The following is a 23,785-nucleotide window of genomic DNA, read 5'->3' as shown; positions in this document are numbered from 1 at the left end:
TATATTTATGTGGTGCTACCTTTTGTAGAGAACAACCACACAACTTTATTTTTTATTTTAAAAAATCAGTAAACAATATTGGAATACTATGGGCACCTTCGGGGGCATTTTTAAGGATTTGGATTTTACTCATTTTTAGTTAAATTTTTTTTTTTTATTTGTCTTTATGAAAAATTGTTTGCCATTTCTAAAATGAAAGAGTTAAAAATCTGTCTATTTTCAAGTTGTCGCTTTCTGTTTTCTTTGACTCTCGTCATCTGACAGTTCATGTGTACCTCTTATCGATGATCTCTTGGCCTTATAAACACTCATTATAGCTCAGTTCTTATGAAAGTGTTTATGAGGTCAGGAGATCCGAGATAAGATCAACACATGAACCCTCAGATGACGAGATTCAAAGAAAACAAAAAGTGACAGCCTGCAAACCGACTCTTTTAATTTAGTACATACCAATTGAAAAAAAGATTATTACCTCAAAATGAGTGAACTGCAATCACAAAAAAAAAGCCTCTGAAGATGTCCATAGCCTTTATATATAGCAATCAGGTTGTCAGTGATGATTGATTGTCTCATATGTGGTTATGCTTCTAGAGGAGAATCCAGTCTTGAGGCGGCATGCGGTGGATCATGTTGTGATCTTTTCTCATCAACTCATGGACATTGTGAGCTGTGTATTAGGGATCTGTACAGAACCAATCTTGTATTTTCTCATCAGCATGAGTCCTAAAAGTTGGCCATACACACCAGCCAAGCCAAAGCCACTGACAGAAACATGGGCTCTCTCCCCTCTTTCCATTGAAAATGCTTCCTTGGCCAAGCCAAGCCGGTCAGAGCCACCTATGCTGTGTGACCACCTGTAGTCTATACTTGAACTTCTAGAGCATCATGAAATTCCTCATCTCCATTATCATTTGTTTTATCACAAGGATCTGTAAGTAAAAAAAAATAAAAAATCACGAAAAACAATCTACTACATTTTAATAGGGTTTACACAAACAAAAAATTAGGATATGGTCTGACATGGTGGGTCTGCAGCTGACATGGCCGATATCCACAGGAGCTAAATCAACACCAAAATTTGCTGAATTTGCAACAGATTTTGATGCATAAATGCTGCAGATTTGCCAGAGTTCACCTTATGTATTGAGGTAAAATTTCAAGCATGGGAATGGCAAGGGATTGATGAGGTGGATATGACTTAGTTTATTATTTCATATCATTTAAAATAAAAAAAAGTTGTCAATCTGTCACATCATTTTCATCTATACCACAAACAGCATCGCCCCACAAAAGTTTGCAAACACATTACAAACATACCTGTGTCTACTTTGGTCCATGTCCAGAAAAATCACTTTTGTTCTGTTGAAAAAATGGCTCCCAAGTGCCCGGTTGGGCGGGTTTGCAGTTCCAAGTGCCCAAAGCAAAGAGGGGAGGGGTGCTTTAGCTGTTCATATCTTGGGATAGGTAGAAGCGATACGAGCCTGGTCCTATTTGAAAGATGGCATTCCATGCTTTCAAACAATACCAGAATTACAGCATTATATCAACATCAGAAGTGAATGCAGTTGAAAGTAAAAACAAAAGCAGGTTTCACTGCTTTCATTCCCTACTCAATTTCTAACAGCTATATCTTCAGATGTAGTCGGTATAATGCTGTATGTCTGGTATTGTTTGAAAGCATAGAATGCCATATGTCATATCTCTAGCTGCTACAAACCCCAAGATATGAGAAGCTAAAGCAGCCCTCCCGTCTTCTAAAGTCTGGTTTTCTTTGGGCACAGGGAACAGCAAAGCCCATCTAAACGGGCACTTGGGAACCATTTTTCAACAGAATAAAAGCACTTTTTCTGGATATGGAATAAACACACAGGTATGTTTGGAATGTGTTTTCAAACTTCTGTTGGGCAATGCTGTTAGATTGGTGAAAATGAGGTGACAGATTCCCTTTAGGCAGAGGATTTGCCATTAAAGAGTTTGGAGAAACTGGGTGAAACTCTGAATGAAAGCTGTAATGGTAGCCATATTGGATAGTAGACTTAAGAAATGGATGAATATGGCCTCTAGTCAAATTAAAACAAGTAGATCATTCAGAGACCTACATTAACAGGGAACTTTTTAGGAGGAAATGTTGGTAAGAATTATGCATTACCTGTAGTGCTTGGGCTGGAGCTTTTCTGATGAAGTTTTATCTCCAGATCCAACGTATCTTCTGGATAGGAAATTAGAGTAAATCAATTAGAAAAATTCTTAAACACACCTTATCGTATATTCTACAGACACTGAACACATACACAGAGAGACACAATCATACAGAAAATACTGGTTTATCAAAGTCATCAGATAATTCTTTTTACCGCATGCAGTACCCCTTAAAGCCTTTTGGTGTCTCCAAGAGCAAAGTTGCAGCTCTTGATTAGACTGCAGTCTCTGTGTCTTTTAGAGTTCAAAGACCAGAAACTGATGAATAGAAAACACAGAAATAAACAGTAAAATTGGTGGGAGTTTAGCAGAAATAAATTTCGTCTATGGAGGTTCTCCCACATTCCTGAACTTCACAGTGCTGCACTGACCAACATGCACTAGTGCAGCTGGTTGCATTCTCAATATTTGATAGCAGAGCTAAGAAATGGCTGAACAGAGCCTTTATCAAAATTAAAACAAGAAAATCATTTAGAGACATATAATCAAGAGGACTTTTTAGGAGGAAATGCTGGTAAGAATAAGACATTACCTTGAGGGCTTGGGTTGGAGACTTTCGGATTAAGTTTGTTCTCCTCATCAGACATACCTTCTGAATGGCAAATTACAATAAATTAATTAAAATAACTCATAAATATACCTTATAATATTTTACACACAGACAAATAAAAGTCTTTCAGATAATACTGGTTTATCATGAAAACTTTCCTACTAGATGCAGTACCCTTATAGCCTTTTGGTGTCTACAAGATGTGGTAAAGTGTATGGAAAAGGGGGTGTATATCTCACCCAGGTTCCTCAACTAGGTGAAGTAAGTAAAATCCAAAAAAGAAAGTGGTTTCAGCAAGGTGTAGGTTGCTGAGACAGTTTTGGTAAATGTTCAAGGGCTGGATTTTATTCGGACTGGGAAGGTAGGTTGGTAGTGGGACCTCCCCAGTCCACGCCCATTCCAGGGCAGGTTTTCCCCCTAGCCTGAGGGATCCTCAGGTGTAGCCAGCTGGGATCGTTAGGGGGAAATAAAGCACCTCCCAGGCTGTCAGTCAGGGGGAGTTATGTCTGGAATAAGTCTGGGAAGCTGGCTAGAGACGCCGGATTCTCTGTGTCTGAACTGCGCTCAATAGGTGATCTACTAACCTGTATTAGTTAGAACCCAGACGGGCAGGAGCTTATTTTGTTTGATTTATGTTTTGTGATGCTGGATCTACACGGTGCCCAGTGAAATATAACGGAGTTGCTTGTAAATTGCCGGAGTGTCATAAAATAAAGCATCAAGTTGTACTTTAATCCTGTTGTCTGCAAACAAATCTGTCACTGTTGCCCTGTTTAGGAGAGCAACCCCTTACAAATAGTAAAATTACAGCTCTTGATTATATTGCAATCTCTGTGACTTTTAGAGTTCAAGGACCAGAAACTGCTGTATAGAACATTATAAAGAAGAATAAAAAGTTAAACAAAAAAATTGGTGGGCCCAAATCAAGTCCTTTGAGGCTCTACCACATTCCTGAAGTTCACAATGATGGACTGACCAACATTGATTAGTGCAGATGTATTAAACTGAAGCTAGAGTGCTGAATACTGATCATCAGGGCCATAGCTCTAGGAGATGCAGAGGTAATAGTTGAACCCAGTCCTGGTGCATGAGGGATCCAAAGGGTAGCCTCATAAAACAATAGTAATATAAATGGCACAAGATCGGTAGTGTCCTTTATCATCAACTTCATCATTGTTGCTTGTGTTGGGGATTTCAGTACGATCTTTATGAGCAAGTAAGTACATATTATACATGTTATGCAATAGGCATCTTACGTTTCAGAATAGTTGATCATTCGGCAACCTTGGGACTATGAATCATTGAGATGTTACTGTATATAGGGATATTTTTTTTTTTGTATGGGGACATTCAATCAAATAATCATCAGCTCATCAGTTTCTTCTTCATTCACCCACATTAACTGTGCAAAATATGACCTACCTGGGTCGCTTCTTGTTTTTCTTACTTGAACTTTCTTCTGGGATGATAAAGAAAAAATCTATGAGCTATCTGACCACATAAAATAATTCTATCATTTCATTGTATTGTCTCTACTACCGTTTTCTTAGTAATTGCCCGTTAGCATCTTGGCATGGAGATAATTGGGCAGATCCTCGCTAATAAGCATTCATAGGAATTCTCGTTAGTGATGATCTGCCTGCCGATGATTACCCAATTACTCGTTCATCGGACAATCGTAATTTTTAAGCAGCCTAAAAAAAATAGTTGGCAGCAGATCGTGCAGTCTAAACATGCTCTGCTGCCGGCAAATAATGATTAGCGATCACTCCTCCCCATACTGTGAAGGAGATCACTGCATGTAATACTGATGAGCAGGCGATTGTCAGGAGGGAACGCGTCCTTCCCGACAATCTTCAGCTTCATCTGCAGATCTAATACAGGCCTTAGACTTTCTGCCTTAAAATGATATCTGATCTTTTGTTAAAGTCTGGCGGACATGTTTGTGTGTAAGTCTAGCAACTGTCCTGTGATAAATGGAAGGCCATGTTGGTGGTATGTTGACTTGTGCTGACAACCCCTTGTAGTCAGAAGAGCCTTAAATGTAGAGATCATAGAAAGAAGGCAGAAAAGATTGCTCGATTTATTTTTTTCTTTATATAAAGGGTAAGTACTAGTTTGCAGCCGACTCTAAGCAAATTGGCAAGTTTGAACATAACTTTGATTCACACTTCTTCTGCAGATCTATGTGTTTCCATGGTTGCAGACTACAAACAAGCCTTGGGTGTAGTCAGGTCATGTAGTTATCTGCTCCTCTCTTTTAAATGTCTCCTCTTCTACTGTCTGTAGGTTTCCAAGAAGAAGGAAGGATGACGGAGAAACATATATCAGCGTGGGAGCTGTATACACAAAATGTAACAGATTTTGCAAATAGTTTTGTTTGACACTTCTTATACCGATCTATGTGTCTCCATGGTTACAGACTACAAACCAGCCGTGTGTAGTCAGATCATGTAGTTATCTGCTCTTCTTTTTAAATGTCACTTCTTCTACTGTCTGTAGGTTTCCAAGAAGAAGGAAGGATAAGAGAGAAATATGTGTATTGACATGAGAGCTGTATACACAAAATGTAAGAGATTTTGCAAATAGTTTTGATTCACACTTATTATGCAGATCTATGTGTCTCCATGGTTACAGACTACAAACAAACCCTGTGTGTAGTCAGGGTTTACATTCCCTTTCAACTGTCTCCTCTTCTACTGTATGTAGGTTGCCAAGAACGAGAGACAAGCACAAGGGAGAAATAAATGCACCTGCATAGGACCCGATTACACAAAACGTAAGAGATGTTTAACCAGTTGGCAAAATTTCTTCATATTTTATTTGTAATGTGTTAAAGCAATAAAAAATTGTTTAGAAAAAAAGACTAAAATTAGATTGAGTGGTGGATATGACTTCATACCCAAGTTGAGGTTGCAGGGCAAAAAAAAAACAGATAAAATAATCTTGAAACAAATTCATACATACTTTTGATTTAAAGCACCTCTTCTTCCTCCACATCATGAATGCTACTCCTGCCAATATCACCAACAGCACCAATACAACAATCACTGATGCAACCACCCCATGTGTCCTGTGAGAAGCTCCTTCTTCTAAAAAAAAAAAAAAAAAAGAACATTAAATGCAATCAGACAGGAAAAAAACTTTTTCCTTAAAATGAACGAACAGGAAGCAAAAAAGAACAAAAAAAAAAATATCCAAAGGTAATAAATTAAATTAGAAAATCATAGAGCCTGGGTATATACATCTGTCAATCATCACTTGCTGTCATTTGAGGAACATCATGAAGGTATACGCTTACTTTTGTTCATTGTTAAATCTTCCGGGCATTTTAATAATATTTTTAATTAAGATTCCCTTGTAGCTCCCATTCCAATGCTTCCCAAGTCTCCTGTCGGTCTCTACTTTCTGCTCCCCCTCAACACATGGGAGATAACTGCTCAGCCAATCTCTGGCCATAGTGGTGACCTGCCTCAGAAGATCCATGGCTGATTGGTCATTTCCTGCCTGTTGAGAGGGACCAGGAAGCAAAGACTGGCAGGGACCGTGAAGTATCAGAATGTGAGCAGCAAGGAATTAGTAATGTATAGTGACTATTGGCTTATTTTAATAGGAAACCTCTTACTAAAGGCCAAGACCTGCCCAGGTTAATTGACGTTTAAATTTATATCTTTCCCAAACTGTATTATGGTCCAAGACATGATAACCAAAAATCTCCTCCAGTACCTTACTTGAGCATGGCTTTGGCCTTGGTTTTCACCATCATAGAGGAGAAATACATTCTACTGTGAGCACTCGTTGTCCTCTATGTGGCTTGCTCTCTACTGCTGTCCTCTATGTGACTCCTGCTGAAAGTACCTGTGACTTCACCAATGCCCTGTATGCCTTGAGCTTTATAAGGATCCTTCCCACACCACTTGGGCCTTGAGAAATAAGATCCATTTGGTTACATTGTGCCTCTGTGTGTGTGTTTGTTTGTGCTGATCATGGTTATGACTAGCTTGTTTTCTTATCTGCTACCTGTTTCGACCACTGCCTGATATCCGCTTACAGCTGGCCTTGCTCCAGCTCACTACAGTGCCAGCCTACTGACTTGGTATCTCAATTAAAGAACTTCTGCTTATCTACAAGTCCACACTTTATAGAGATTTCTCCAAGGTAAGAGAACTAGAGATTCCCTTGAGGAAAGTTCACAATTCCTTGTGGGCTCTAACGTTAAAGAACACAAATTCCCTTAGTCTCTGTTCTCTGGTTTAGCCCTAAATTGAATTAATTAGTGACTTATTCAGTCTATGTTTTTTTTAATCGACCACTGATGCGCCTTCTTTCATATTCTCCCTAAGGCGTGTTGCTATATCTTTGAAACCTCACTCATCTAGACAGATCCTTGATTTGTGCTGAGTACATCCAAAAAGACTGAAACAGATCAGTCCATAGATAGGTATCACTTGTTAGCTTATACCCAAATCACATTCTAAGATTCTGAGACATTCCTGGATGTTCCTCCATTTAAAAGGGCTATTGGCAGTAACGAGAGACTGGCTATTATCAAGAAGAGCAACCTTCTTTTCTTCAGTAGTACATTAAATGAATTTGAAACTTACCAGAAATGTGTAGGTAGTAAATGATTTGATAGTTCTTCATGTCTGATAGAAGTATATCAGCTTTATATTCTCCTTGGTCTTCTTTTGTTAAACTCTGTAAGACTAGCGATCCATCATTGGTGCTCCTCAGTTTTCCCTTATAACTATTTTCTCGGATGCGAACATCGTTTTTTGGCTTGGTGGTAGCAAAATTGATCCCATTTTTGACCCATTGGATATCTTGTATTTCACTTTCTTTATTGGTATTGACTACTAGAGTTGCCTCTTTTCCAAGTAGAGCAGATATATTCTTTGTTTCCAATACAACTAAGAAAGTAGGCAAAATTTTACTGAAAAAACATAAAGCTATAATTTTTTTTTTCACAAGATATATATCCATTATTACCCTCTAACCTATGGCCAATGGTAAGTAAATCTTAGACCTCATGGACTTGACCGTATTATGGCACTAGCCATGCCAGGAGAGGTATTTGGTCCTCTTTAAAGTGGGGGACAAAATAAAAGAAGTCATGTTCATTGTCACCGATCCCCTACCACTCTCTTTTTGATGCTTACTGGGTGTGTTGAGGGAAAAGCACTAGCTAGACTTATGCTAAAGGTGACCATACATATTAGGTGTACAGTATGTTGACCATACCTGCAATCTTAATGTTACCAGCCGAAAATCTAAAGACATGCTAAGTTTCAAAATGCTGGAAGTGGTTATAACCCTCTCCTTATTGTGAATACATGGACACTCAGCCAAGTGTGTAGATGGGCAGTGTGAGGAATATCACATTTGTTCATCAGCTAGCTAAGGTGTACGGTCAGCTTTACATGTTCTAAAGCAAGGATATTACCCACTTTTTTTCAACGAAGGTTCCACCTCCTGGGTTACTTTGGCGGTGAAATCAGTCTTTGCTTTCTCTGTAGGTCCCAAGGTTGTTTCTTGTGTACTCACAACTAGTAGCACTAGACAAGCAGATGACACACTCAATACAAACAAATAGTGGAATTTAAACTACAAACCGGAATCCCAAAAAGTTGGGACACTAAACAAATTGTGAATAAAAACTGAATGCAATGATGTGGAGATGGCAAATGTCAATATTTTATTTGTAATAGAACGTAGATGACAGATCAAACGGTTAATCCGAGTAAATGTATCATTTTAAAGGAAAAATACGTTGATTCAAATTTTCACGGTGTCAACAAATCCCCAAAAAAGTTGGGACAAGTAGCAATAAGAGGCTGGAAAAAGTTAATTTGAGCATAACGAAGAGCTGGAAGACCAATTAACACTAATTAGGTCAATTGGCAACATGATTGGGTATAAAAAGAGCTTCTCAGAGTGGCAGTGTCTCTCAGAAGCCAAGACGGGTAGAGGATCACCAATTCCCACAATGTTGCGCAGAAAGATAGGGGAGCAATATCAGAAAGGTGTTACCCAGTGAAAAAATGCAAAGACTTTGCATCTATCATCATCAACTGTGCATAACATCATCCGAAGATTCAGAGAATCTGGAACAATCTCTGTGCGTAAGGGTCAAGGCCGTAAAACCATACTGGATGCCCGTGATCTCCGGGCCCTTAAACGACACTGCACCACAAACAGGAATGCTACTGTAAAGGAAATCACAGAATGGGCTCAGGAATACTTCCAGAAACCATTGTCAGTGACCACAATCCACCGTGCCATCCGCCGTTGCCAGCTGAAACTCTACAGTGCAAAGAAGAAGCCATTTCTAAGCAAGATCCACAAGCTCAGGCGTTTTCACTGGGCCAGGAATCATTTAAAATGGAGTGTGGCAAAATGGAAGACTGTTCTGTGGTCAGACGAGTCCCAATTCGAAGTTATTTTTGGAAATCTGGGACGCCATGTCATCCGGACCAAAGAGGACAAGGACAACCCAAGTTGTTATCAACGCTCTCTGATGGTATGGGGTTGCATGAGTGCGTGTGGCATGGGCAGCTTGCATGTCTGGAAAGGCACCATCAATGCAGAAAAATATATTCAGGTTCTAGAACAACATCTGCTCCCATCCAGACGTCATCTCTTTCAGGGAAGACCCTGCATTTTTCAACAAGATAATGCCAGACCACATTCTGCATCAATCACAACATCATGGCTACGTAGGAGAAGGATCCGGGTACTGAAATGGCCAGTCTGCAGTCCAGATCTTTCACCTATAGAGAACATTTGGCGCATCATAAAGAGGAAGGTGCAACAAAGAAGGCCCAAGACGATTGAGCAGTTAGAGGCCTGTATTAGACAAGAATGGGAGAGCATTCCTATTTCTAAACCTGAGAAACTGGTCTCCTCGGTCCCCAGACGTCTGTTGAGTGTTGTAAGAAGAAGGGGAGATGCCACACAGTGGTGAAAATGGCCTTGTCCCAACTTTTGGGGGATTTGTTGACACCATGAAATTCTGATTCAACATATTTTTTCCCTTAAAATGGTACATTTTCTCAGTTTAAACTTTTGTCCCGTGATTTATGTTCTATTCTGAATAAAATATACGAAGTTGGCACCTCCACATCATTGCATTCAGTTTTTATTCACGATTTGTATAGTGTCCCAACTTTTTGGGAATCCGGTTCGTATATACAGTCAATGGATTCTCTAGAAAATGAGTAAAAGATCGGCAGTTCCATAACACCAATCAGCAGTGATGGCCGCACATGGAGATGAAAATAGGCCAATACATTTTTTACCTTCAAATGGATCATTTTGTTGCCAATGTTTAAGTTATCAAGAATATAGTCCAAGCACAATTACTAATCAGGCTAAGGCCAAAAGAATTAAAGATAGATGTAGATGCAAAAATTTGACCAGTGCAATGCTGGATATTATAAACGAAGGTCTCCTTTATTAGCCACATCAGAGAGCCACTACAAAGAGTATCTCTTGTTCTTCAAGCGACTAGACCCCTGGTGATCAAGTCAACAATGAATGAGGTTCTCCGACCATTTTATAAAATAACAATATAAACCAATGCTCTTCACCTATCCCCAGCAGCTCCCACTCTGATGCTTTCTTTGTCCCCCCACTGTCTCTAGTTCCTGCTTCATCATGACACAAAGAAAATAAATGCCAACTGAGCCAATCACTAGATAAGGAGGGTCAACGGTTGAGCAGCCTTTCCAGGCCCGTACAGAAAGCCTTGCTGTGGCCTATATAGAAACAAGGAGAGGTGAGGAGAGGAGAAGGAGGGATTCTCCTACCTTCATCTGCACTGCTGCTGTTATCTGAATGGTGGAGCATCAGTGTGCGGAAGCTGCTGCTCTACAAATTATCGAAGTGGACCCTGGATGTGCCCACCTTCATGCCCAACTGCTTGCCCACCCGCCTCACACATAGTGCTGCCTGCCTCCTGCTCTGGCTGTGAAAGACAGCAAAGAAGAAGCAGCACTGTGTCTCAGCCGTTGCCTGCCTCTGAGCACTGCTGCTACCTGTCTGCAAGCCAATGACTACCTCCTGCTTCAGACTCCCTGCTAGCCTGAGCAACATTGGTGAGTCTGCCCCCTACCTGGTACTATGCCTTCTACCCTGTACTCTGCGACCTACTCTGTTCTGTCCCCCCTACTCTGTACTTTGCCCACTACCCTGTACTGTGCACTATATCCTGTACTGTATCCTATACCCTGTACTGTGCACCCTTTAGGAAGGACAGTACAGGGATATAAGGGGATACTCCTGTACTGTGCCTCCTAACTTGTACTATGCCCTCTCATACTCATCATTGTGCCCCTATACCTTACCCTGTACTGTGCAGATGGTGGCGCACCTAACCAACTGCAACTGTTCCCTGCTCATGCCAGGGCTAAAATTGTAGAGAGTCCCGTCTCATTCATCATTTTCTACATCTGTTTTAGGTGTAGAAAATGGTCTAAATGTAAAACATCTCGGAAACTGTCCTACATTTAGAACTGGAGCTGGATCCGCCGAGTTACGGAGAATGTTCCCCTAAATGTATTATTATTTGGGGGTAAAGCTAACATCTTTACAGTGTATACTATAGATTTCAGTACATATTACTGTAGCGTGCCCTGTATTTTCTAATAGAGTAAATGAGACTAGTAGAACACAGTCCTCACCCCTGACACATACAAAAATCTGCTGTGGGGCCCAGTCAATTCTTGCTATGCCCCTGGATCTGGGGTTTAATTTAAGTCTGAATTAGAAGCTCAATTAAAATTACAGTGAGGGGCTAATTTGAAGTCTAATTTACTGTAGGTGTCTGGTCTGAAGTCTGATTTACTGTAGGTGTCTGGTCTGAGGTCTGATGTACTGTAGGTGTCTGGTCTGAAGTCTGATTTACTGTAGGTGTCTGGTCTGAGGTCTGATTTATAAGAAGGGTCACATTCAAAAGTTTACATGGGGCCAAGCTTTATCTAGTTATGCCTAGGCGGCTTCTGACTAATTTTAGGGGCTAAATTGGGGTGTGGTCTGAGATCTGATTTAATTCAGGGGCTATGGTAATAGGTCAACATTTTTCATTTGAGGTTTGGAAAAGGCTGGACATTAGGATTCTTTGGACATACAGTGGATATAAAAAGTCTACACACCCCTGTTAAAATGTCAGGTTTCAGTGATGTAAATAAATGAGACAAAGATAAATCATTTCAGAACTTTTTCCACCTTTAATGTGACCTACAAACTGTACAACTCAATTAAAAAACAAACTGAAATCTTTTAGGTCGAGGGAAGAAAAAATATAAAAAAAATAAATACATTATCTTGACATTTTAACTCGGGTGTGCAAACTTTTTATATCCACTGTATGGCTTATTCGAGCTACAGGATAGTTGACTTACATATGAGCATATACAGCAGGCAACGAGTATTTTTCATTTTCTTTCTTCTTTTTATAACTGCAAGTAAAAAGCGACATTTTGATGAATGGCGATTAATTTTAGGCCTTGTTTGCCCTTTCACCTCTAAATTTTGGAAAAGCCAAACAAAATTACAAAATAATACTCATAATCATCATTTTCTACTTCCAAGCTACCCAAATTTTTTGTCTCTTACTGGACCCAGTTTAGAGTTGCTAGTAGAGATGAGCGAATTTAAAAAAAATTAGATTCGGACGGTTCGCCAAATTTTTCGCAAAAAAATTTGGTTCGATCTGAATTTATTCGCGTTAAAAACGGCTATTTCCCGGCTGCAGAGAGCCTTTATAGTGGTGTAGAACACTGTGCCTTGCAGTAACACGTATAGGGAGTCTGCTGTGGTAGTGAAATTATACTGTGAGTCCGTATGACATGCAGATGACAGGCGTCGCTATTAGAATCACTGCACACCTCATAATTTGGGAAGTTACGGGGCCAAAACTGGCCAAATAACTCAAGTATGAACTCAGCCTTAAATGTCAATCTTAGCCCAAATGACAGGAGGTGGCAGCAGCATCAGGAGGAGGCCACAGAGTGGCACAATGACAGTGTGGAGGTGGCGGCAGCATCAGGAGGCCACAGAGTGGCAAGGTGACATATTGTGGAGGTGGCAGCAGCATCATGAGACCACAAAGTAACCCGATGAAAGAGTGAGGTGGTGAGTACCAGCTGAAGATGGTGGGTGAAAGAAGGAGCACTTGGCATCAGATGTGTGGCATCAGGTGGGTGGCAGCATCAGAATAGTAGCTGAGGCAGGTAGCCAGAAGAAACCGGTCTCTTTTGTCAAAGCGTTGGTGTGGCACCATGGATGATCTAGTCTGATGCATCAGGCATTGGAGGGTGGAAATCCTGGCTGATCCACGACTGATTCATCTTGACAAAGGTCACTCTTTCCACATTTTGGATGGACAGGCGAGTTCTTCTTGGGATAACTATGGCCCCCGCAGCACTAAACACCCACTCTGATGCCACACTACTGGCCAGGCAGGACAGCTTTTCCAGGGCAACCTGAAATCCAGTTTGGCTGCACAGTAGTCCAGCGGATCTTCAATGTGGGGTGGCAGGGTACTGTCCAAGTATGCCACCACCTGTTGGATCAGGTCCTGCTCCAGGTCTAGCTGCTGCCGCTGCTGGTGAGTAGTTTCTTTACTAGGCGGGTGAAGAAAGCTTCTCATCAGCGTCTTTAGACTCAAGTTGCCGCTAATGGAGCTGGAACTGATCCTACTTCCCCTCACACCCTGCCACAGCAGCCATGGCAGAGGAATGTGAGCGCAGAGGGCCCGGGGGATAGACCTGCGAGAGGATGGACTATGGCGCAGATAGGCAACAGCCAACTCACTACATAGGATGTCTCTATAGTAGTTCAGTTTATCCTCCCCCTTAGTGGGTGTAAAAAAAGGCCCCCATTTTGGACCAGTAGCAAGGGTCCAACAAGGTGGAGAGCCAGAAGTCATCCCTCTGCCGAATGCTGACAATTCGGCTGTCCCTATGCAAGCAAGTGAGCATGCTTCAGGCCATTTGTGCAAGTGACTCTGAGGGATTCCCTGCCTCTATGCCTACTGCATACTGCCACAGTGTGTCTGGGTCCTTTGCCTCATCTTCCTCATTGCCCTGTAGCTCCCCTGGCTGCTCCTGCTCCTCCTCTCCTGTCACCTGTGTGTAAAAACTACCCATTTTGCTAGACGTTGCTTGTGCTCCAATGTCCTCCTTCTCCTCCTCCAGTTCAGCCCCCACAGGGCTCATGTGGCTGTGAGATCTAGGCGCCACGTCTCCAGTCCCCGACCAGACAGATTTACCAGCATCTGTTACAGGACATCAAGCAGTGGAATGACGTTGTTCATCCCGTAGTCCAGGCCTAAGCAAACGGCAGGTGTCATGCATGAGCTGCTACTGGCTGACATCAAAGTTACACAGAGGAGTACTCCTGTCCGCTTGAATCATCAAGAAATCGTTTATGGCCTTTCTCTGTTCATATAGTCGGTCCAACATATGGATGGTGGAATTCCAAGGGGAGAAAACGTTGCATATCAGCCTATGTTGGGGGATGCCGTTCTGCCGCTGCAGCTCAAGGAGGAGGGTGTGATTTGCGGTGTATGAGTGGCTGAAGTGCATGCAAAGTTTCCTGGCCATTTTTAGGATGTCTTGCAGATGGGTGGAAGACTTCAGGAACCACTTGACAACCAGATTAAACACGTGTGCCATGCAGGGCGCATGGCTCAGCCCTCCTTGACGTAGCGTCAACACCATGTTCTTCCTGTTGTCAGTCACCATGGTTCCAATTTTCAGTTGTCGAGGAGAAAGACAGGATTCAATTTCTTGAAGAATCACACTGAGAAGTTCAGTCCCTGTTTGTCTCCGTTCGCCCAGGCAAACGAGGTGCAGAACAGCGTGAAACTGCCGTGCCCTGCACATGTGGTATGCTGGTGGAGCACTGTGAATTGTCCCTGCAGTGGAGGATGAGGACACGGTGGAGGATGAGGAGGCAGAGGCGGACATTGTCGCAAGACCAATGGCGTGACAACGTGGAGGCGGAAGCGGCCTCACCTGGCCAAGTTGCTCGTTTGGCTGTGCAGGAACCACATTCACTCAGTGGGCCGTAAAGGACATGTATTGTCCCTGACTGTAGTTACAGCTCCACACATCGGGCCTGCCATGCACTTCGGCAGACACCGACAGGCTCAAGGACTGGCCCACCTTCTGTTCTACATATTTGTGCAGGGCTGGTACTGCCTTTTTGGCAAATAAATGATGGCTTGGGACTCTCCACCTCGGCTCGGCACAAGCCATCATTTCTCTGAAAGGTGCAGAGTCCACCACTTGGAAAGGGAGGGACTGCAGCACCAGCAACTTGGACAGGAGCACATTCAGCTTCTGCGCCATTGGATGAGTGCACGCATACTGTTGTCTCTTGGCAATCGCTTCGGTGATCGATTGCTCACGGAATGACTGACGAGGAGGAGCAGGAGCATCAGGACCAGCAGATAATGGGAAGGACCGACAGCTCCCTTCGGCTGAGGTGGTGGACCCTTGACTGCCTGAAACCAGGTGCGTGGCACTGGGTGATGCAGCGGTTGCTATGGCATGCTGGACTACCACATCGGAGCCACGGTTCTCCCAGGCCAGTTTATGGTGATGCTGCATATAATGACTCAGGGCCGTGGTGCCAACATTGGCACCCTGGCCACGCTTCACCTTCTGCCCACAGATTCTACATATGGCCATGTTCACCTCCCCAGGCGGCTTAACAAATAACTGCCACACCGCCGAGTAGGTGATTTTATCCTCAACACTATGCACTGATTGACTGCTACCGCCGCTGCTTCCGTGAACTCATGCACCACTACTTTCGGGCAGGTAGGCTCCTGCGAAGCCGGTGGTCTACCCCGAGCACGTTTGGCTACCGACCTCCCATTGCTGCCCCCCTGCTGAATCCCAGCCACGATAGCGACTTGCTGGCTCCACCGCTGCCTCATGGGCAAGCTGTCACTCTCTTCTCCCGATAATGAAGCCCTTTCGTCACCCGACTCCCAAGTAGATTAGATACATCATCATCATCATCAAGTACTGTCTTCAAGTCACTGATGTCCTCCTCAATGGTCTCTGGGTCAGGAGCCTCACAGCTCACAACACCTGCTCTCACGCCACATTCCCCATCTCTACTTGCCCGCCTAGCGGAGGAAGCGGCGGATGTCTCCTCCACATGTTGGCTGGCCAGTTGACTGTCCTCTAGTAGCTGTCCTTGCTGTATAGTGGGGCTGAACCCACAGCATATAATACTTCTCTGGCTGAGAGAACAGAAAAGGACAGAGGCAGGTTGAGGACAGGTGAGGGCACAGGGCCTGATCCCGGGCCATGCCAACTAAGGGTTGTGTCTGACGAACCCACCGACTCCTGGCTGGGGGTGTCTGATGTTACTTGGGACAAAGTGGATGACCGAGTCAACCATTCAAGAACCGCTGGGTTGCTGGTCAAGACACGACCGCTAGATGACACTGGGAGCTCAGACCTCTCGCTGCGACCCCTGCTGCCAGAAACATTTAGGCCTCTGCCACACCCCTGTGCAGGGCCTGGCCTGACATACGATTAAATCAAATAAATAAATAAATAAAAAAGAAATTAAAACACCCCAAAAAAGTCAGTAATTGAGGGCTAATAAGCCCTTTCTTACTAATACACACAAAAAAGGGCTTTAGAACATATAACTGCACCGCTGAATGGCAAATAATAAGCCCTTTTTTTCTCACTAATACACGCCAAAAAATGCTTTAGAACATAAAACTGCACTGCACAAGGGCAAAGAAGATGTAGAAATATTTCCTTGTAATAAACCCTGTTAATGGCTGTATCAAACAGCACTTGCACCCAGGCTCGGACTGGCCCACCGGGGAGCCAGGGAAATCCTCGGCGGGCCCCTGGGATTTACAGTTAACGATTAGTGCAGCAGGCAGCTCCAGCGCCGCTGCCAGCCACTTCAATAAGCACTCGCACTTACGTTAGCAAGTGGCGAGATGACTGATTGATGATCACCTCGCCACTTCACTTGCCATGCTAGGCTGCCGCTGCCCAGTGCCTCCGCTCCCCTGTAGTGCTTGTTGTGCTGCCTAGTGCAGCTGGGTCCACCTTCCACCATGGTGGGCCCCGCCTTCTCATATGTGCTGCACTCTGCGTAAAATGCATCCCTACGCAGCACAGGCTGCACTGCCAGTTCTGTAAGGTTCCCCGCCCAAAATCTGAAGTCTGCAGAGCGCGGTGGCGAGTTTATAGTGTGCCCAGCAGGCAGCCCAGTGATTAGGGAACCGGAACTGCCTCCTGCCTGAGAGCAAGACAGAGAGAGGCAGTGGACGTCGCCTTCAGGCTCTCTGTCTCACTGGATAGTCACTCTATAGGTAATAACTGTTTGTTAAAATACTGTTAAAAAAATTTTTTGGGCACGTTTTATTGCCTTGCCCCTTGGAAAGTACAACTCCCAGCATGCCTTGTCAGATGCAAATCTTCAGGATCTGCTGGGAGTTGTAGTTTTCCTTTCTGCAACTGTAATTTTATGTTGCAATTATGATGCGGGCACAGGTCTTGCACTCTCACCCGCTGCCCGCACCATCAATTGCCAATACCAAACCAGAAACTGCTGTATGCAAGCCATTTGGTGCAAATGCCAAATAAATATTCATGGGTGCCTCCATTAGTTTCCTACAGTGTAATGGTGCAGTCAATCTAAAATTTCCCTTAGGTGGTCCACCACCCTACTTAAAGGGGTTGTCTTATCTCAGACAATGGGGGCATATCGCCAGGATAGAACATCTCAGTAAGGCCCCATTCACACGTCCGCAAAATGCGGAACGGAATTGCGGACCCATTCATTCCTATGGGGCCGCACGATGTGCTGCCTGGATCCGGAATTGCGGACACGCACTTCCGGGTCCGCAATTCTGTTCCCGAAAAAAAAATTGAATATGTCCTATTCTTGTCCGCAATTGCAGACAAGAATGGGCATATTCTATTAGTGCCTGCAAAATGCGGAACGCACATTGCCGCTGTCCGCGGATCCGCAAAACACGTTCCGGACGTGTGAATGGAGCCTCAGTTTGAATGTTCTCCTTGTTTTTGCCTAGGTTTCCTCTGGACCCACTTTTTACCTCCTCGCATTAGAAGGATGCACTTATACTAATTGCCCCTGTACTTTTAGAGCCTTAAATAATACATATACAATACATATATACAGTGTATATATATATCTATATAGTACATATTAAGTTCTCTGCACAAGCCGATCATTGGTTATATACATGTACCACTGTTAGAACACAAAGAGAATGAAGAAATGGAGCTGAAGACAACTAGCTTCACGAAAAACATAAATTACAGCAACACGAGTGACCGCATAGATAACATACAAGACGATAAATAATAAAGATTCAGAAGAAAATCAGTCTCACCATTGTGCTAGGCCTGGTCTCTTCTTACTTTCACTTTCGTTTCGGGGCACCACCCTTTGGCAGACATCCACCGCAGCCTGGAATCAATTATTCTCTATGAGACCAGTCCCTGGGCTGCATAAATGCTTCTCTATAATGCAGATAGGAATACGGCTGGTAACACGTACATACAAAGCAGAAAGAATCATGACACTGGATGGAAACTCGAGCCACTGCTTTTCGATATTTCTCAGCAGGAAGTCTGGGGTCATTTGTAGGACATTGTCGTCACAAAACAGTGCGTATACAAAGAAACATGACATGACATGAACACACACACACACTCTAGACAGAACCTCTCAAACACACATACAGCTCTCTCTCGCAAACACAGATCCCCTCTCTTTCCTCTCACACATAATACCCCACTCATACAGGGAGTGCAGAATTATTAGGCAAGTTGTATTTTTGAGGATTAATTTTATTATTGAACAACCATGTTCTCAATGAACCCAAAAAACTCATTAATATCAAAGCTGAATATTTTTGGAAGTAGTTTTTAGTTTGTTTTTAGTTTTAGCTATTTTAGGGAGATATCTGTGTGTACAGGTGACTATTACTGTGCATAATTATTAGGCAACTTAACAAAAAACAAATATATACCCATTTCAATTATTTATTTTTACCAGTAAGACCAATATAACATCTCAACATTCACAAATATACATTTCTGACATTCAAAAACAAAACAAAAACAAATCAGTGACCAATATAGCCACCTTTCTTTGCAAGGACACTCAGAAGCCTGCCATCCATGGATTCTGTCAGTGTTTTGATCTGTTCACCATCAACATTGCGTGCAGCAGCAACCACAGCCTCCCAGACACTGTTCAGAGAGGTGGACTGTTTTCCCTCCTTGTAAATCTCACATTTGATGATGGACCACAGGTTCTCAATGGGGTTCAGATCAGGTGAACAAGGAGGCCATGTCATTAGATTTTCTTCTTTTATACCCTTTCTTGCCAGCCACGCTGTGGAGTACTTGGACGCGTGTGATGGAGCATTGTCCTGCATGAAAATCATGTTTTTCTTACCTTGCAGACTTCTTCCTGTACCACTGCTTGAAGAAGGTGTCTTCCAGAAACTGGCAGTAGGACTGGGAGTTGAGCTTGACTCCATCCTCAACCCAAAAAGGCCCCACAAGCTCATCTTTGATGATACCAGCCCAAACCAGTACTCCACCTCCACCTTGCTGGCGTCTGAGTCGGACTGGAGCTCTCTGCCCTTTACCAATCCAGCCATCTGGCCCATCAAGACTCACTCTCATTTCATCAGTCCATAAAACCTTAGAAAAATCAGTCTTGAGATATTTCTTGGCCCAGTCTTGACGTTTCAGCTTGTGTGTCTTGTTCAGTGGTGGTCGTCTTTCAGCCTTTCTTACCTTGGCCATGTCTCTGAGTATTGCACACCTTGTGCTTTTGGGCACTCCAGTGATGTTGCAGCTCTGAAATATGGCCAAACTGGTGGCAAGTGGCATCTTGGCAGCTGCACGCTTGACTTTTCTCAGTTCATGGGCAGTTATTTTGCGCCTTGGTTTTTCCACACGCTTCTTGCGACCCTGTTGACTATTTTGAATGAAACGCTTGATTGTTCGATGATCACGTTTCAGAAGCTTTGCAATTTTAAGAGTGCTGCATCCCTCTGCAAGATATCTCACTATTTTTGACTTTTCTGAGCCTGTCAAGTCCTTCTTTTGACCCATTTTGCCAAAGGAAAGGAAGTTGCCTAATAATTATGCACACCTGATATAGGGTGTTGATGTCATTAGACCACACCCCTTCTCATTACAGAGATGCACATCACCTAATATGCTTAATTGGTAGTAGGCTTTCGAGCCTATACAGCTTGGAGTAAGGCCTCTTTCACACGACCGTTTTTTTTTTCCGTTTTGCGGGCCGTTTTTTGCGGTCCGTATACGGTCCGTATACGGAACCATTCATCTCAATGGTTCCGCAAAAAAAACGGAATGTACTCCGTGTGCATTCCGTTTCCGTATTTCCGTTTTTCCGTTCCGTTTAAAGATAGAACATGTCCTATATTTGGCCGCAAATCACGTTCCGTGGCTCCATTAAAGTCTATGGGTCCGCAAAAAAACGGAATGCATACGGAAATGCATCCGTATGTCTTCCGTATCCGTTCCGTTTTTTGCGGAACCATCTATTGAAAATGTTATGCCCAGCCCAATTTTTAATATGAAATTACTGTATACTGTATTTGCCATACGGAAAAACGGAACGGAACAACGGAACGGAAACGGAACCACAACGGAAGCAAAAAACGGAACAACGGATCCGTGAAAAACGGACCGCAAAACACTGAAATGGACATACTGTCGTGTGAAAGAGGCCTAAGACAACATGCATAAAGAGGATGATGTGGTCAAAATACTCATTTGCCTAATAATTCTGCACGTAGTGTATACAGTAGCCCTCCCTATCTGAAATCTCATCCAGCAAACCAGTATCCTGCTCTGTACTGATCAGTAGAGATGAGCAAAGTTTTGAAAAATTAGTTTTCGTCCGATTTGCCAAACTTCAAAAAGAAATTTGATTTGTTACGAATTAATTCATCACGAATCACGATAAATCAGGTATACCCAGGCCACCCTGCCTAATTATATTCATCCCACTTGGTGCCCCAATCTCAGTGTGAAGGCTTGGAACTTAAACTGCAGGGAGAGTGTTTCGCCGTGTGCACCCACATTCATAGTTAATCCATTCTGTAGGTACTGTGCCATCAGTATTACAGGTGTAATTTATCGCCGCATACGTCACTGTGCAGGGCACCAAGATTCATAGCTAATCCCTTCTGCTAAACAAAAAAAAAAAGCATACAGCAGCCTTCGGTAAAGCAAAAAACCTGTGCGCAGCCTTGCAGGAGCAGTAAAAGCATACAGCAGCCTTCAGTAAAGCAAAAAAACCTGTGCGCCGCCCTGCAGGAGCAGTAAAAGCATACAGCAGCCTTCAGTAAAGCAAAAAACCTGTGCGCAGCCCTGCAGGAGCAGTAAAAGCATACAGCAGCCTTCAGTAAAGCAAAAAACCTGTGCGCAGCCTCACAGGAGCAGTAAAAGCATACAGCAGCCTTCAGTAAAGCAAAAAACCTGTGCGCAGCCCTGCAGGAGCAGTGTCCAAATGGCTCCTTAGTGGAACAAAATAAAGAAATGGAGGCAGCGCCAACAAAGTTAGGCCCCCTGCACACGAACGTATGCTTCCCGTTGCCGTATTGCGGACTGCATTTGCGGATCCGCAATACAAGGGTGCCGTTCCGTGGGCATTCCGCATCACGGACGCGGACCCATTCACTTGAATGGGTCTGCAAATACGGAGATGCGGAATGATATGGAATGGAAGCATGGAACGGAACCCTACGGAGTGCTTCCCTGCGGTTTCCTCCTGTACTTCCGTTCCGCTGGGAGTTGTAGTTTTGCAACAGCTGGAGGCACACTGGTTGGAAAACACTGGTCTAGGGGATCTTGGATCATGCATGACAAGAAGCAGTACAAGTATGCCAACACCTTCTGGTTGAGGTTCTGCTGCATGTCCTGCTGCTGCTGGGTGGTTTCTTCAGTAGGCGGCTGAAAAAAACTGCTCATCATAGACTCCAGACTGAAGTTTCTACATATGGAGCTGATGCTGCTCCTGCACCTCCACCCACCCAGTCATGGTAGTGGAGCATGAGTGCAGAGGGTCCCCCAGGTCAGACCTTCCTGTGGTCTAGCGATGGTAGTCCATTTTTGCATTCCTCTCAGAAGGTCTAAAAAATGTCCCCATTTTTGACCGGTAGAGAGGGTCTAATAATGTGTATAGCCATTAGTCATCCCTCTGCCGAACCCTGACAATGTGGCAATCACTACACAAACATGACAGCATGCATCTGGTCATTTGCTCAAGGGACTCGGAGGGCCATCCTGCCTCCATTTCCACTGCATACATCCACGGTCTGTCAGGGTCATCTGCATTGTTATAGTCGTCGCCCTTCAGCTCCTCATGCTCCTCCTCTCCTGTCGCTTGGGCAGATAAAATATGTAATTTTGTATAAAATTCCTGGGCGTTTATGTCCTCCTCTTCGCTTGGGCAGATAAACCATGTAGTTGTGTATAAAATTCCTGAGCGTTTATGTCTTCCTCCTTCCTCAGGGCTCAGGTGGTTGTGAAATGTAGGTGCCACATCTTCTGTCCCCTCACCAATCAGATTTGTTAGCATCCCCTCCAGGATGTGAAGGAGTGGAATGAGATAATTCATCCCATAGTTCTGCCAACTGAGAAATAAAGTGGCCACCTCAAAGTGCCTGAGAAAACCGCACGTGTCACACTCTGCCCTTTCTTGAGGCCGTCCTGTATTTCCCTTACTTCCCATAAGCCCTTGCTCTCCTCACACGAACTAGCAGCGTGGGTTGCCAGCACCCGGGGCAAGCCAAGTATTGCCCCTCCCCCGACCTGTGGCCACGTCCCTTTTTACACATTATGTAGTACATATCACTTGCAGTCCTATGTAACACCACAGATAACACAGTAATAACTATCTGAATACAGATAATGTAGTAGATGGGTGTGAGCCCCCAGAATTCAGAACACGCACAGTGTGACCAGGTCTGGGGCCAAGGTGGGCCAAATTCTATATCCCCCCCCTCCCATCACTACAGAACATACAGGGTAATACAGCGCCCCATACCTCTTACATCCGTAATATCTCCTTTGATGCAGAGGTTCTCTTTCCTCATCTTCTCCTTTCAGATTGGAGGTGCGGTCCTGCTGACGCCCCCTAAAATTTTGCGCCCGTGGCCCCCCTGGCCCCCGCACGCTACGCCACTGGTCACACATGAACTGCCACTGGGGAGTAGACCTGTCTGTCTGCAGCATTAAGAAATCGTTGGCTGCCTTCTTCTACTTGTACAGGCGTTCTAACATATGGAGTGTGGAGTTCCAATGAGTGGAAACTTTGCATATCAGGCAATGTTGGGGAGGAGCATTTTGCCTTTGCAGCTCAAGGAGGGCATGTTTTGCATGGTAAGAGTGCATGCACAGTTTCCTGGACATTTTTACCAGCTCTTGCAGTTCAGTGGAAGATTGAGGAACCGAGTGACAACGAGATTGAAGACATACGCCATGCAGGGCGCATGGGTCAGCAGCGCAGATAAAATGTTCTTCCCATTATTAGTAACCATGGTTCTTATCTCCAGTTGGCGAGGAGACAGCCAGTGTTCTATTTCTTTATTGATGACGCAGAGCAATTCTTCCCCAGTGTAGCTCCATTCGCCAAGGCTGACCATGTGCAGAACCACGTGACAATGCCGCCCTTTGTATAGGTGATATGCTGGAGGACCACCGTGAACTAAGATTGGCGCAAAAATCCCAGCATTACAACGCAGAGGCGGCATTGCAATCACCTGGTCAAGTTGCTGGTGTCATCGATGGCGTGAACTCTACTAGATTCCGAGAGCCCCAAGGACTGGCCCACCTTCTGCTCCACATACACGTGCAGGGCTGGTACTGATTTTCGGAAAAGTAATGTCGGCTTGGGACTCTCCACCTTGGGTGGGCACAAGCCAACAGTTCTCTGAAATGTGCAACTACATAGAAAGGTAGGGAC

General features: G+C 44.0%; 2 protein-coding genes across 3 annotated transcripts in view; one reads left to right on the top strand and one right to left on the bottom strand.

The window, feature by feature from the left end:
- Nucleotides 1-18,385, bottom strand: LOC122922078. Of its 2 annotated transcripts, none has more exons than XM_044272536.1 (9): nt 18,159-18,385; nt 12,151-12,207; nt 8,197-8,304; nt 7,354-7,659; nt 5,717-5,841; nt 4,172-4,205; nt 2,732-2,791; nt 2,150-2,209; nt 1-929 (listed from the first exon to the last, which is right to left on the bottom strand). In XM_044272536.1, the coding sequence occupies exons 2-9, from the start codon at nt 12,185-12,187 to the stop codon at nt 862-864; spliced, it is 798 nt and encodes a 265-aa protein (XP_044128471.1). In that variant the 5' UTR covers nt 12,188-12,207; nt 18,159-18,385; the 3' UTR covers nt 1-861. The 2 variants fall into 2 exon arrangements, with proteins under 2 accessions (XP_044128471.1, XP_044128470.1); XM_044272535.1 differs by having other exon boundaries at nt 4,172-4,208; nt 18,159-18,356.
- Nucleotides 18,255-23,785, top strand: part of LOC122922080 — a 23,113-nt gene continuing 17,582 nt past the window's right edge. Inside the window, exon 1 of the mRNA XM_044272537.1 lies at nt 18,255-18,435. Coding sequence (XP_044128472.1) covers nt 18,255-18,435 — 181 coding nt within the window. The remainder of the gene's footprint in view (nt 18,436-23,785) is intronic.

This window comes from Bufo gargarizans, chromosome 11 (assembly GCF_014858855.1).
Source record: "Bufo gargarizans isolate SCDJY-AF-19 chromosome 11, ASM1485885v1, whole genome shotgun sequence".
NCBI classification, from domain to species: Eukaryota; Metazoa; Chordata; class Amphibia; order Anura; family Bufonidae; genus Bufo; species Bufo gargarizans.
Note: the sequence above shows the minus strand (reverse complement) of the source record. Positions and strands in the feature narration are given on the sequence as shown.